This window comes from Balaenoptera musculus, chromosome 13 (genome assembly GCF_009873245.2).
Source record: "Balaenoptera musculus isolate JJ_BM4_2016_0621 chromosome 13, mBalMus1.pri.v3, whole genome shotgun sequence".
Classification (NCBI taxonomy): Eukaryota; Metazoa; Chordata; class Mammalia; order Artiodactyla; family Balaenopteridae; genus Balaenoptera; species Balaenoptera musculus.
Window position 1 is genome coordinate 38508014 of NC_045797.1, and position 13099 is coordinate 38521112.

At 35.8% G+C, this 13099-nt stretch overlaps 1 protein-coding gene across 3 annotated transcripts in view; it reads right to left on the minus strand.

The window, feature by feature from the left end:
• Window positions 1-227: 227 nt before the first annotated feature.
• Window positions 228-13099, minus strand: part of KIAA1841 (KIAA1841 ortholog) — a 68549-nt gene continuing 55677 nt past the window's right edge. The window contains exons 16-22 of one of the 3 annotated variants that reach the window (XM_036874042.1): window positions 6962-7053; window positions 6190-6207; window positions 5704-5732; window positions 5552-5625; window positions 4980-5068; window positions 2991-3082; window positions 262-2101 (exon numbers count right to left, since the gene is read on the minus strand). In XM_036874042.1, the coding sequence (XP_036729937.1) occupies window positions 2065-2101; window positions 2991-3082; window positions 4980-5068; window positions 5552-5625; window positions 5704-5732; window positions 6190-6207; window positions 6962-7053 (431 nt within the window). In that variant the 3' untranslated portion in view covers window positions 262-2064. Of the gene's footprint in view, window positions 2102-2990; window positions 3083-4979; window positions 5069-5551; window positions 5626-5703; window positions 5733-6189; window positions 6208-6961; window positions 7054-13099 lie in introns of all 3 variants that reach the window. The other 2 variants (XM_036874043.1, XM_036874041.1) reach the window with 2 other exon arrangements.

The window sequence follows — 13099 nt, forward strand, 5'->3', positions numbered from 1 at the left end:
AACAAAATGACCCAACAGTATGGAATCAGCACTGTTACCAAATTATCTTTTCTGCAGTATTTTACCCTTAAATGTTTTGTTGAATCTTTACCAGGATAATCTCATTTAAAACAACCTTAAAATTTACAAAGTTCACCTCTTCCATGAAAACCTGTGATCTAGAGCCCATCCGAACATTTTTGAGAAGATGGAATGATTCAGATCAAGGGACTTTGCAAACAACTTTTGTCATTAATGTTTATTTCAATTAAATAAATGTGAATTCGGAATTAATGGAAGATAAAACCTCAAAGTATTTGGCAAAACAAATGCTATTACGAGTTTGATTAAAATGTTTGTGGTACCTGTGCTTGAATTACAGACGTCCACAAAATTAAAAGCACATTCTGAAGAAAATCAAATTCTGATAAATTCTGTTTGTAAAAATTCAGTGGTACAGTCCCCCCAGGGGAGAAGTAATTTGCCTTGTTACCATCAGTTAAAAATCAAATGAGCATATTTTCCTCTTTTAATTGTGACCGTCACAGCACTGTAGAACATGTACAAACCTAAACCCTTTTGATCAGAGTAAACTAAACAAGACGCTGGTATTTAACAGGGTGTACAGATCATGTAGTATAAAACATTTTCTTTTGAAAATAAAAATTTTATAATCTGTTTCAAAAATATCAAACAATTGAAAAATATATCGACTGCAACAAAATTTCCAAACAGAAGTTCAAAAATCTTGGCAAAGCCATACATATAACATCAAATAAAATCTAGCTTCACTTACCAACTAAAACACTCATTAAAAATAATGATTTCTGTATGTCTAAACTGAGTGTAACACTTGGACATTTCAATAGAAATTGCTGTTCTGTCATACACTATTAAAGTCTGTTCTCTAATTTGAAGAAATTTCAATTATAAGGCAAAGGAAGACTAAAAATAGAAACAGTGCATCTTAAAGTTTTTCAGAGACCTACATATAAGTAATTTCCAAACACATAATTTTTATATGCTTATGGTTTGGAACAAATTTTCCCTGAGCACTCTTTCTGCTTGGTTAGAAAATTAAGACATGATCTATAGAATAGAATTTGATTTTGATTTTTCTTAAATATATGCAATTTTTCATCCATCAAATGTATTTGGGAATATTTCCTTCTAGACATCTCTAAAGTAATAACTAATTATAACTGTTTTAAGGGGCTATTCGAATGGCTATAGAAATATGGTTGAGTTTTAGTGCCCTGAGAACTGTCTCATACAACTGAAATGATTTACTAGCTTTAAAGTTATCAATGGTTATTTTAACAAATTCAGAATGGTACTAGCTTCACAGAAGAAAGAGGTAATAATCAGTAATTCCAGCTCAGATGACCAATAATAACTACTAAAAACTAAAAAAAAACAAACCAACAACAAAAAAACACAACTAAAAAAAAAAAGAGTTGGATTAACATTGTGCTTTCTATGGAATAATGCTGAAAAAAATTAAGGCTTCTGCCCAACACAGGAATACTTCATCTTGAAAATTTATTTAATGCAGTCTTGAGATCTGTAACTCCTTAATAGTCATGCAAACTTAAAATTAGCATCACTGGAAATTTCATCACACAAATTGCAGTTCTCAGTGCTATCCCAAGATTTACAGCCCAAAAGACATACTATAATTAGTGCACATGTACCATACCACTACCAGCTGTGTTCCCCTAATTTTTAAGGTCTTAAAAAACTCTTAGCTACTTGAGAGTTTAGACCTCTTCTCTTTCAAATAAATAAAGGATAACAAATACTAGGAGCCTTAACTATGCAAATTTGTAAATACTAATTTTCTACATAGCCTAGCATCACACCAAAGGAAAATTAGGTTTAAGAAGTTTCATATTTACAATTAGATTTCATAAGACCTAACTATATATTTCCCTTAGCACTACGATTTATGTGGCTTGCAAGAATAATTAATAAATAACTTAAAACATTTAGAAGTCATCGTTCTGAAGACCTTCAAGAAGTGATGAGCAATTTCAAATGTCCAGAGGTGAGTCTTCTGTCTTCTTAGTAATATTTTAAGGTGCTTTACGCAGGCCGACCTTGACCAAAACGACTTTTAGACCTAGATTTTTTAAACAGAAAAGAAGGTCAGAGGTGCTTCTAAAACAATAAGTTGCCACTGCTTTAGGTCATGTTTGCTTGACAGTGTCAAAGTTTAATGAAACTTCATGTAGCTCCATAATCCATTTTCAAAAATTCTTGGAGATGTATTTTGGAATTCAGATATTTTTTAATTTGGGGGAAATAATATGTACATATATTGTATATCATGAATCTGGAGCAGTGCCCCACAACCAAACACATTAATACTTCTTCAGTGAAACAAATGAGCATTTACATTAAGTGGGATAAATAAAAACTATAAATAGTACCACAGTAGCTCAGGTCAGGCTTGAGTTGCCACAAATGTATGAAAAAAGCTTTTGGCTTTCTGAGCTTTCTGGATTTCAGAATTGCAGATAAGGCATTTGGATCTGTAGTATTAATAATCAAATCTCAGTTACTGTTAATCTTTCAAAGAAAATCTGTGCTGTAAAATGACACAGAACATACAAATTAGATTTTATTAAGAGAGATAGAACAAGAAACAAGAAAGGTTTCAATGATTTATATAAAGTAGTAATATATTATCTACAAATAGTATAAAAATTCTGCTAATTCACACTATAGCTTACATTTTTATCACAGTTGGATCAGAATGGAGCTGACTCAATAAACAAAAAACTTTAAAAAAAGTATACTTTCATTAAATTTTGTGATCATGACCTTTTAAAGTCTTAACTTTTAAGTTAAAATCTGGTTCTAATTAATGTCTTGATGATCAAATCCCTGAAACAAAATAAAACCAAACTCAAATTATGTGCTTCTAGTGTTCATATGATTTTTCCAAAAAAAAAAAAAAAAATCACTTCAAAGCTAGTGGCATTCTGAATTCATTTATGCTGATTCACCTTGTGTTTTTCTCTGAGCTGCTTTGCCGTGCATTGACTGGCACTGAGGCCTTGATTTGTGCTTCAAGCCTGGAATAAATACCTCCTGCAAACTGCAGAGTAAAGGAGAAAAATTAAGTTATTATCGTTAAGGAACCAGTAGAAGCTCTGCTTTATTGAAATGGCATTACTTGTTAACTTAGAAGTAATTTTATTTTGATTTTTTAAATTCAGGCTCTGAGTTACAATTTATTTTTATTATTTTATATAAGTAAAATTCACCCATTTTAGTGCACTGTTCTGAGTTTTGACAAGTGCATACAGTTGTGTAACCACTCATAATGGAGACATAAAACAGTTCAAACACCCCAAGAAAATCCCCTTGTGCCCCTTTTAAGTCCAACGATTTGACACTACCCATTCCTGGCAACCACTGACTTGTTTTATGTCCCTATACTTTTGCATTTCCCAGAACATTATATAAATAGAATCATACAGTCTGTAGCCTTTTGAATCTGGCTCCTTTTGCTTAGCATAATGTGTAGGATATTCATCTATGTTGCAACATGTATCAATAGCTCATTCTTTTTATCTATTCTACAGTCTTACTCATTTATCATGTAAAGAACATTTGGGTTGTTTCTAGCTCTTGGCAATTCTAAATAAAGCCACTGTAAAGATATGTGTGAAATGATCTGTATGGTGAGTAAACATTTAATGCTATAAGAAACAGCTAAACTGTTTTCCCAAGTAGCCATTCCCTTTTGCATCCTTACTAGCTATATACGAGAGTTCCAGTTGCTCTATATTCTTGCCAGCATATTTAAAAAACTTTTTTAGCTGCAGAGCAACTAAGCCCGTGTGCCACAACTACTGAGCCTGCCTGTGCTCTAGAGCCCTCAAGTCACAACTACTGAAGCCTGCACGCCTAGAGCCCATGCGCTCCACACAAGAGAAACCACCGCAATGAGAAGCCCACACACCACAACGAAGAAGAGCCCCCGCACGACACAAATAGAGAAAGCCCGCGCGCAGCAACGAAGACCCAATGCTGCCAAAACAAAACAAAACAAAACAAAACTTTTCTAGGCATTCTAGTGGGTGTATAGTGGTATCTTGTTGAGGTGTTAATTTACATTTCCCTAATGACTAATGTTGTTGCATCTTTTCCTGTGCTTATTTGCCACCTATATCCCTTCTTTCTGAAGTGTATGATTAATCTTTTGCCCACTTATTGTCACTGGATTGTTTATTTTATTATTGAGTTTTGAGAATTCTTTATATATTTTGGATACAAATCCTTTACCAGATAAATATTTTACACATATATTCTCATAGTTTATGGCTTGTCTTTTCGTTCTCTTAATAATGTCTTTCAAAAATAAGTTTTAAATTTTGATGAAGTCCAATTTGCCAATTTTTTTCTTTTATGGGTAATGCTTTTGGTGTGGTAGCTAAGAAATACTTGCCTAACCCATGGTGATAAAGATTTTTTTCCTGTGTTTTCTTCTTGTAGGGAAGTAAATTTTTAAATAAAAGAATTAGGGGCAAGTGTAACTGTGACTACATAATACTGGTACTAATGATGATACATAATGTTATGACTAACATGTAATTCCGTAAGAGTACAGGTATTTCTTGTGATCATTTTCAGCAAGATAACATCTTATTTTAAAGATAATGTCTAAGCAGTGCATGCAGAGTTGATGAAAATTAGCAACTTCCAGGGGGTCACCCTCTGGACAGTCTGCAGTGCAGAGCTAATCTGCTCTTGGTTGGACATTACACTTTCAGTAACAACGTACTTTACTATGTGTGTTATAGAGAGGACCTATGGACTGTAAGAGGTGGTGAAAAACTTACGTGAACAAACAGGCTAACTGGTACAGAATATAAAAAAAAATAAAAAATTTATTCTTTTAAAATTATAAAGCATCTTTATACTTATGATGAAAATAAAGTAGGAAGGCATATCCAAGCAAGCACAGTACACGAGTAAATAATTCTTACTTCTTTTGCTTCCTTTGACTTGACTCGGTCCAGATCACCCAATCTCATCTTTATTAGGTGCCCTGTAATTTCAGACATCCGCCGTTGATCTGAAGGTAAAAATTAATAAACCTTACTTTTTATGAGGATGTTTTATTACTTTTATTTCTTAAAGAAGATTGCAATCATCAAGAGTTTATGAAAATATCATTGGATATTATTTATAGACACATACACCTATTTATCTTTGAAGTATTTTAGGCTGCAAGTGGCAAAATGGCTCAAATACAGATAACTGTGCAGCTTTTAATATTACTGTAAGTCAGCCTAAGACATATTCAGCCTTCTTGAGAGTGAAGTAGTGGGTGAAAGTCAGTCTGAGAGGTCTCAAAATGACAGATACATAAAACAACATATTATCTACTGGGATTGTCTAGTAATGAAACTCTGGTTGATGCCTAAGGGAATGTGCTAATTCTGGGCCTTATTCCAGTTGGAATCTTTAAAGCTATTCAGCATACTTCATAAAATAAAAGATTCCTATCATTGCTATTTAGACCTAATTTGTACATTACACAAATAATAAAACTTACCATCTTCTCTTTGCGCATCTTGGTTGAATCTCAAGGATCTTGTGGCATCCCACTTATTCTTCTGCATACTCACACTATTGAAAAAATTAAACAAAAATCAGCACTGATGCTTTTACAGTGAACATCTGACTGGATTAAGGAGCAATACTCACATGAAAGGAGACACATCTCTAGAAGTTGACTAAAAAAAAGTAGACAACATTAAGGCCCAATTAGAACATATTTACTGATTAGCGTTATAGGTAATACAAAAAGAGTTTACATTTATTGGGTGAAAGATACTGTACCAAGAGCATTACAAGCATTCTTTCACTGAAGCCTTGCAACTACCATGTGAGATAGGTGCTACTATTATCTCTATAATAAACAGCGTCAGAGAAGTTAAGAAACTTGTCCACAGAGAAACAGACCTAGAATTTGAACCCAGTTTTATTTGTCTGACCTGGAAGCCCCCCACCTCTATGCAATCTTTTAGAATTCACTCATTCTGTGCCTCTGGTCCTTAACATGGAGATGAACGTACAACCCGTCCAACATATATTGTGTGGAACTTGTTTGAACTCCAGCTTTTCACACATTTTTAGAATCTATAGTTTCTCTTTTAGCCAACTGTAGTTATACTGTTCTCTTATTCCTACCTGGCTTTTTACTCCTTCCTTTGAAGGCATGGGGAAATAAGAATAATTTTAAAAGGTCATAAAATATTTATTTTAAAAATTTAAAGCCTACTTATTTTTTGAGTAAGTAATACTGGTTCAAAATTCAAGAAGTACAAACAGCACATACAGTAAAAAGCCTCTGTCCCCCAGACATTCAGTTCCCTTCCTTAGAGGCCACTAATTTTATCAATTTCCTGTATAGCTTTCCACAGATATTTTATGGATATACAAGAAAATTCATATATATTCCTTCATCTATTCTACACAAATGGTAGCATAATATGCCACTATACATACTGCTCTGCACTTTTCCTTTTTTCTTTTTTTTTTAATTGAAGTATAGTTACTTTACAATGTTGTATTAGTTTCTGGCGTAAAGTGATTCAGTTTTATATATATATATGTTCTTTTTCACATTCTTTTCCATTATAGTTTATTACAAGACATTGAATATAATTCCCTGTGCTATACAGTAGGACCTTGTTGTTTATCTATTTTATATATAGTAGTAGTTTGTATATGCTAATCCCAAACCCCTAATTTCTCTCTCCCAAACTCACTTTCCTTTTTTCATGTGTCAACATACCTTAGAGATCTTTAATCTCGGTCTTTATAGTGATTCTTCACTCATTTTTACACTGCTAGCATTCCACTGTGACACTCATTACTCTTCTTTTTCGAATTTTTCCTGGCTGTACCTGCTTATTTCTCAATATGAACTTTAGAATAGTAATAGATAATTTAGTGTTACCTTCTCCAATGCCTTTTCTTTCTTCTGACCACAGGGTGAAGACATCTGCTTTTTTGGTTGTTTAGTGAATTTCTTTGGCTTCTCCTTTTTCCCTGATAACAGAAGGTCAATGTTATGAGCATAAGTCCCATATACTTTTCCCATGCACTTGTCACAGTCAAACAATAAAACCACTGAAAAATAAAACATTGTTTTTAAAAACTAACAAATTACCTTGGGATAAAAAGTAAATATATGGAGAAATCAAACTAAAAGTGCTTTACAGAGGTTCATTTTAATTACTTTTCTTCTTTCTACTTGGTAAAAATCTTTGCAGAAAAAATGAGGGCAATGAATTCCAAGTGCCAGTGAAATTAAATACAGAAAAATGTTGGGGAAATTATCCATATTTCTTTCTCTGAATCTAATTTGACAGTGGAGTCACACCTCCTAATTCCAAATTTTTTATATAAAAAATAACTATAACCCAGAAAAACACAATCTGAGAATGGGAGGAGAGAAGAGCTCACAAAAAATCTTTAAAATGTCTTTTGGGGCTTCCCTGGTGGCACAGTGGTTGGGAATCTGCCTGCCAATGCGGGGGACACGGGTTCGGGCCCTGGTCTGGGAGGATCCCGCGTGCCGCGGAGCGGCTGGGCCCGTGAGCCACAATTACTGAGCCTGCGCGTCTGGAGCCTGTGCTCCGCAACAGGAGAGGCCGCGATGGTGAGAGGCCCGTGTGCCGCGATGAAGAGTGGCCCCCACTTGCCGCGGCTGGAGGGGGCCCTCGCGCAGAGACGAAGACCCAACACAGCCAAAAACAATATAAAAAATAAATAAATAATGTTTAAAAAAATAAATAAATAAATAAAAATAAAATGTCTTTTGTTCATGCAGGAGGTGGGCTATGAAGGTAAAAATGGAGGTAGAACATAAATGATCTTGTGAAGAACCAGATCTGGGACAAAGTATATTTGAAACTAAGGCATTCCTGCAGTCAGTATTCTGCTTTACTCTGGCTGACAGTTTAGTGGAGAAAGGAGAGAGGCAAAAAAGAGGGAAGGGAAAGAAATATTTCTCTAAAAACAATGTTTGAAGGTTAAGAATAGCACATTAGATCATTGTTTCCCAAATGTCAATTATTTGTACACCACCTTCACACTTTTTGCTCTATCTTAAAAGGGAAACTTTATCACTACCATAAATGAAAAACCTGTAAAATGTGCTACATAAAAGATAATTTTGAAGATAACAGAATAAAGACAACACAACATCAATAATCTGGATAGATTTATTTGCCTGCTGGCAAACCCTGAGCCCCTGACGTGTCTCTTTGTTAAAGTGGGAGATTTAAGTTATAAAATTTCTAAAAGCCATGATAGGGTGGGACATATGATAATGGCAGTGTGAAAAGGTTGGACAATTTCTTCCCTAAAAACAGAACAAAAATATTATAAACAACCATCTGCAGGTACTGGGGAATAGTCAAAGGAAGATAGAAAGTTCAATGTTTACATTTGAAAGATGCACGAGCTAAGAACTGTGAGTTTGTGGCTTTCTTGTCTGAGGGCACCTCCCCACCTCCCCAGTTCAGGGAGGAAAATTACAGCCTTGAGTTCTAGGGAGAAGATGATAAAGTTCGAAGCAACAGAGAAGCTGGAATTTTTTTTTTTGGCCGTGCCACGTGGCTTGTGGGATCTTAGTTCCCTGACCAGGGATTGAACCCATGCTCCTTGCAGTGGAAGTGTGGAGTCCTAACCACTGGACTGCCAGGGAATCCCCAAGAAGCTGGAAATTTGAAGGGGAAAATATGGAAGGAAGAAAGAGACTTGAGGTCTAAAATGCGAGTATAAACTACGCCCAAATTTCTAGCTGAGTGTTAAACTCTGCAGGTATATGGGAGACCCGAGGAAGCCCAGCTAAAAAGGCAAGCAGAAACTAGGGTGGGGTGTTGATCCTTGCAAGACAGAACTGTTCTTTGTGAGATGTGGGAGTTTCTTGTGCCTTCTGACTGAATGATTTCCCCGAACTGCCTTTAGCTTGAGCTTCTAAGAGTCTTATAGGCTTGAGGTATCAGAGGTCAGACTTGGGAACTGGGAAAACAAGTAGGAATCTAGGAGGGAACCCAAAAAGCAAGGAAACCACTAAGCAGGTGAGCCCCCAAATCTGAATATAAATTCTGTCCAAATCCTTGGCTGACTACTAAATTACACAGGCTGGTGTGGCCCCTGGCGGGGGGGCAGGCTAACGTAGTAGCAGTCAGCAGCCAAAAAACCTATGAAAAACACCATCCACTGCATACCAGCCAGGAGACGGATTTTGCAGTTTGGCTCCGGCAGGTTAATTGCTTACTAGAACAAAAATCCCAACAATCCTCAGAAGAACAAAAGAGATTTCAGAGTTGCACAAAGATAATGTACGATGTCCAGTTTTCACTGAAAAGTTATGAGATAAAGAAAGTGAAAAGAAAAGAAACAGAAAACACTCAGAAAAGAAACAGTCAATAGCAACTGATTCTGAGAGGGCCAGCATGTTGGACTTAGGAGACAATAACTTCAAAGCAACTATTATAAATATGTTCAAAGGAAAAATGGTAGTATTGAATAAGCACATAGAGAATCTCAACAGAGAAACATAAAGTATGAAAGAACCAGGGGGAAATTCTAGAGCTGAAAGGCACAATAATTGAAATGAAAAAATGTACCAGATGGGCTCAAGAGAAAATGTGAAATGGCAGAAAAATGAATCAGTGAATGTGAAGTTATCAAAAGGTCATAGGTGTACTGGAGCTCCAGAAAACGACTGAGAGAAAGGGGCAAAAAACATAAAGAAATAACGATTGTAAGATAACATTAATTTACAGATCCAAGAAGGTCAACAAATCCCAAGTAAGATAAACACAAAGAAAGTCACATCTAGGCATATCATAGTTAAGCTTCTAAAAGTTAAAGATAAAAAGAAAATCTGTAAAGCAGCATGATTAAAAGTGCACATTACATACAGAGGGGAACAATTTTATCACAATGACTGACTTCTCATCAGAAACAATGGAGGCCAGAAGACACTGAAATGACATATATTTATTTTTTAACTCTGGCCAATATTATGTTTAATGGTTAAACACTAAAGGCATTATCATTGAATAAAGAACAAGACAAGAATGAAAACTACCACCACTGGAAATTTTAGCCTCTGTAAAAAACAAGGAAAAAGAATGAGATATATGAGACCAATTTTATCAAAATGACTGACTTCTCATCAGAAACAATCAAGGCCAGAAGACATTGAAACGTCATTTAAAGTGCTAAAAGAAAAAAGAGTTATTAACAAAGAATTACATATCAAGAAAACTGTACTTCAAAAACAAAAGCAGGGACTTCCCTGGTGGCGCAGTGGTTAAGACTCCGCCTGCCAGTGCAGGGGACACGGGTTCGAGCCCTGGTCCGGGAAGATCCCACATGCCGCGGAGCAGCTAAGCCTGTGCGCCACAACCACTGAGCCTGCGCTATAGAGCCCGTGAGCCACAACTACTGAGGCTGCGTGCCACAACTACTGAAGCCCGCGTGCCTAGAGCCCGTGCTCTGCAACAAGAGAAGCCGCCGCAATGAGAAGCCCATGCACCGCAACGAAGAGCAGTCCCCGCTCGCCGCAACTAGAGAAAGCCCGTGTGCAGCAACGAAGACCCAACGCAGCCAAAAATAAATAAATTAATTAATTTAAAAAAAAAAAAAACCAAAAGCAAGGGGCTTCCCTGGTGACGCAGTGGTTGAGAATCCGCCTGCCAATGCAGGAGACACGGGTTCGAGCCCTGGTCCAGGAAGATCCCATATGCCGCGGAGCAACTAAGCCCATGTGCCACAACTACTGACCCTGTGCTCTAGAGCCCGGGAGCCACAACTACTGAACCCACGTACTGCAACTACTGAAGGCCATGCGCCTAGAGGCCATGCTCTGCAAGAGAGAAGCCACCACAATGAGAAGCCCGTGCACCACAAAGAAGAGTAGCCCCTGCTCACCACAATTACAGAAAGCCCGTGAGCAGCAACGAAGACCCAACATAGCCAAAAATAAATTAATAAAATTAATAAATTTTGTTTTTAGACAATGATATGGATTTTCTTCTTTATTCTGTTAATATGGTAAAATGTATTTCCAAATGTAAAACCAAATTTGCATTCCTGATATAAACATTACTTGGTCAATTACTTGATATATTAACCTTTTTTTTTTTACTGGATTTTATTTGTTAATATTTAAAAGGTTTTATTTTGATGATCATATGATTTTTATTCTTCAATTTGTTAATATGGTGTATCACATTGATTGATTTGCATATATTGAAGAATCCTTGCAACCCTGGGATAAATCCCAGTTGATCACAGTGTATGATCCTTTTAATGTGTTGTTCAATTCTGCTTGCTAGTATTTTGTTGAGGATTTTTGCATCTATATTCATCAGTAATATTGGTCTGTAATTTCCTTTTTTTGTAGTATCTTTGTCTGGTTTTGGTATCAGGGTGATGGTGGCCTCGTAGAATGAGCTTGGGAGTGTTCCTTCCCCTGCAATTGTTTGGAAGAGTTTGAGAAGGATGGGTGTTAGCTCTTCTCTAAATGTTTGATAGAATTCACCTGTGAAGCCATCTGGTCCTGGACTTTTGTTTGTTGGAAGATTTTTAATCACAGTTTCAATTTCATTACTTGTGATTGGTCTGTTCATATTTTCTATTTCTTCCTGGTTCAGTCTTGGAAGGTTATACCTTTCTAAGAATTTGTCCATTTCTTCCAGGTTGTCCATTTTATTGGCATAGAGCTGCTGGTAGTAATCTCTTATGATCCTTTGTATTTCTGCGGTGTCAGTTGTGATTTCTCCTTTTTCATTTCTAATTTTATTGATCTGAGTCCTCTCCCTCTTTTTCTTGATGAGTCTGGCTAATGGTTTATCAATTTTGTTTGTCTTCTCAAAGAACCAGCTTTTAGTTTTATTGATCTTTGCTATTGTTTTCTTTGTCTCTATTTCATTTACTTCTGCTCTGATCTTTACGATTTCTTTCCTTCTGCTAACTTTAGGTTTTGTTTGTTCTTCTTGCTCTAGTTCCTTTAGGTGTAAGGTTAGATTGTTTATTTGAGATTTTTCTTGTTTCTTGAGGTAGGCTTGTATTGCTATAAACTTCTTAGAACTGCATCCCATAGGTTTTGGATCGTCGTGTTTTCATTGTCATTTGTCTCTAGGTATTTTTTGATTTCCTCTTTGATTTCTTCAGTGATCTCTTGGTTATTTAGTAATGTATTGTTTAGCCTCCATGTGTTTGTGTTTTTTACGTTTTTTTCTGTGTAATTGTTTTCTAATCTCATAGCATTGTGGTCAGAAAAGATGCTTGATGATTTCAATTTTCTTAAATTTACTGAGGCTTGATTTGTGACCCAAGATGTGATCTATCGTGGAGAATGTTCCACGTGCACTTGAGAAGAAAGTGTAATCTGCAGTTTTTGGATGGAATGTCCTATAAATATCAATTAAATCTATCTGGTCTTTTGTGTCATTTAAAGCTTGTGTTTCCTTAGTAATTTTCTGTTTGGATGATCTGTCCAATGGTGTAAATGAGGTGTTAAAGTCCCTCACTATTGTTGTGTTACTGTTGATTTCCTCTTTTATAGCTGTTAGCAGTTGCCTTATGTATTGAGCTGCTCCTACATTGGGTGCATATATATTTATAATTGTTATGTCTTCTTCTTGGATTGATCCCTTCATCATTATGTAGTGTCCTTCCTTGTCTCTTGTAACATTCTTTATTTTAAAGTCTATTTTATCTGATATGAGTGTTGCTACTCCAGCTTTCTTTTGATTTCCATTTGCATGGAATATCTTTTTCCATTCCCTCACTTTCAGTCTGTATGTGTCCCTAGGTCTGAAGTGGGTCTCTTGTAGACAGCATATATACAGGTCTTGTTTTTGTATCCATTCAGTGAGCCTGTGTCTTTTTGTTGGAGCATTCAATCCATTCAGGTTTAAGGTAATTATCGATATGTATGTTCCTATTACCATTTTCTTAATTGTTTTGGGTTTGTTTTTGTAGGTCTTTTTTTTTTCTTTTGTGTTTCCCACTTAGAGAAGTTCCTTTAGCATTTGTTGTGGGGCTGGTTTGGTGGTGCTGAATTCTC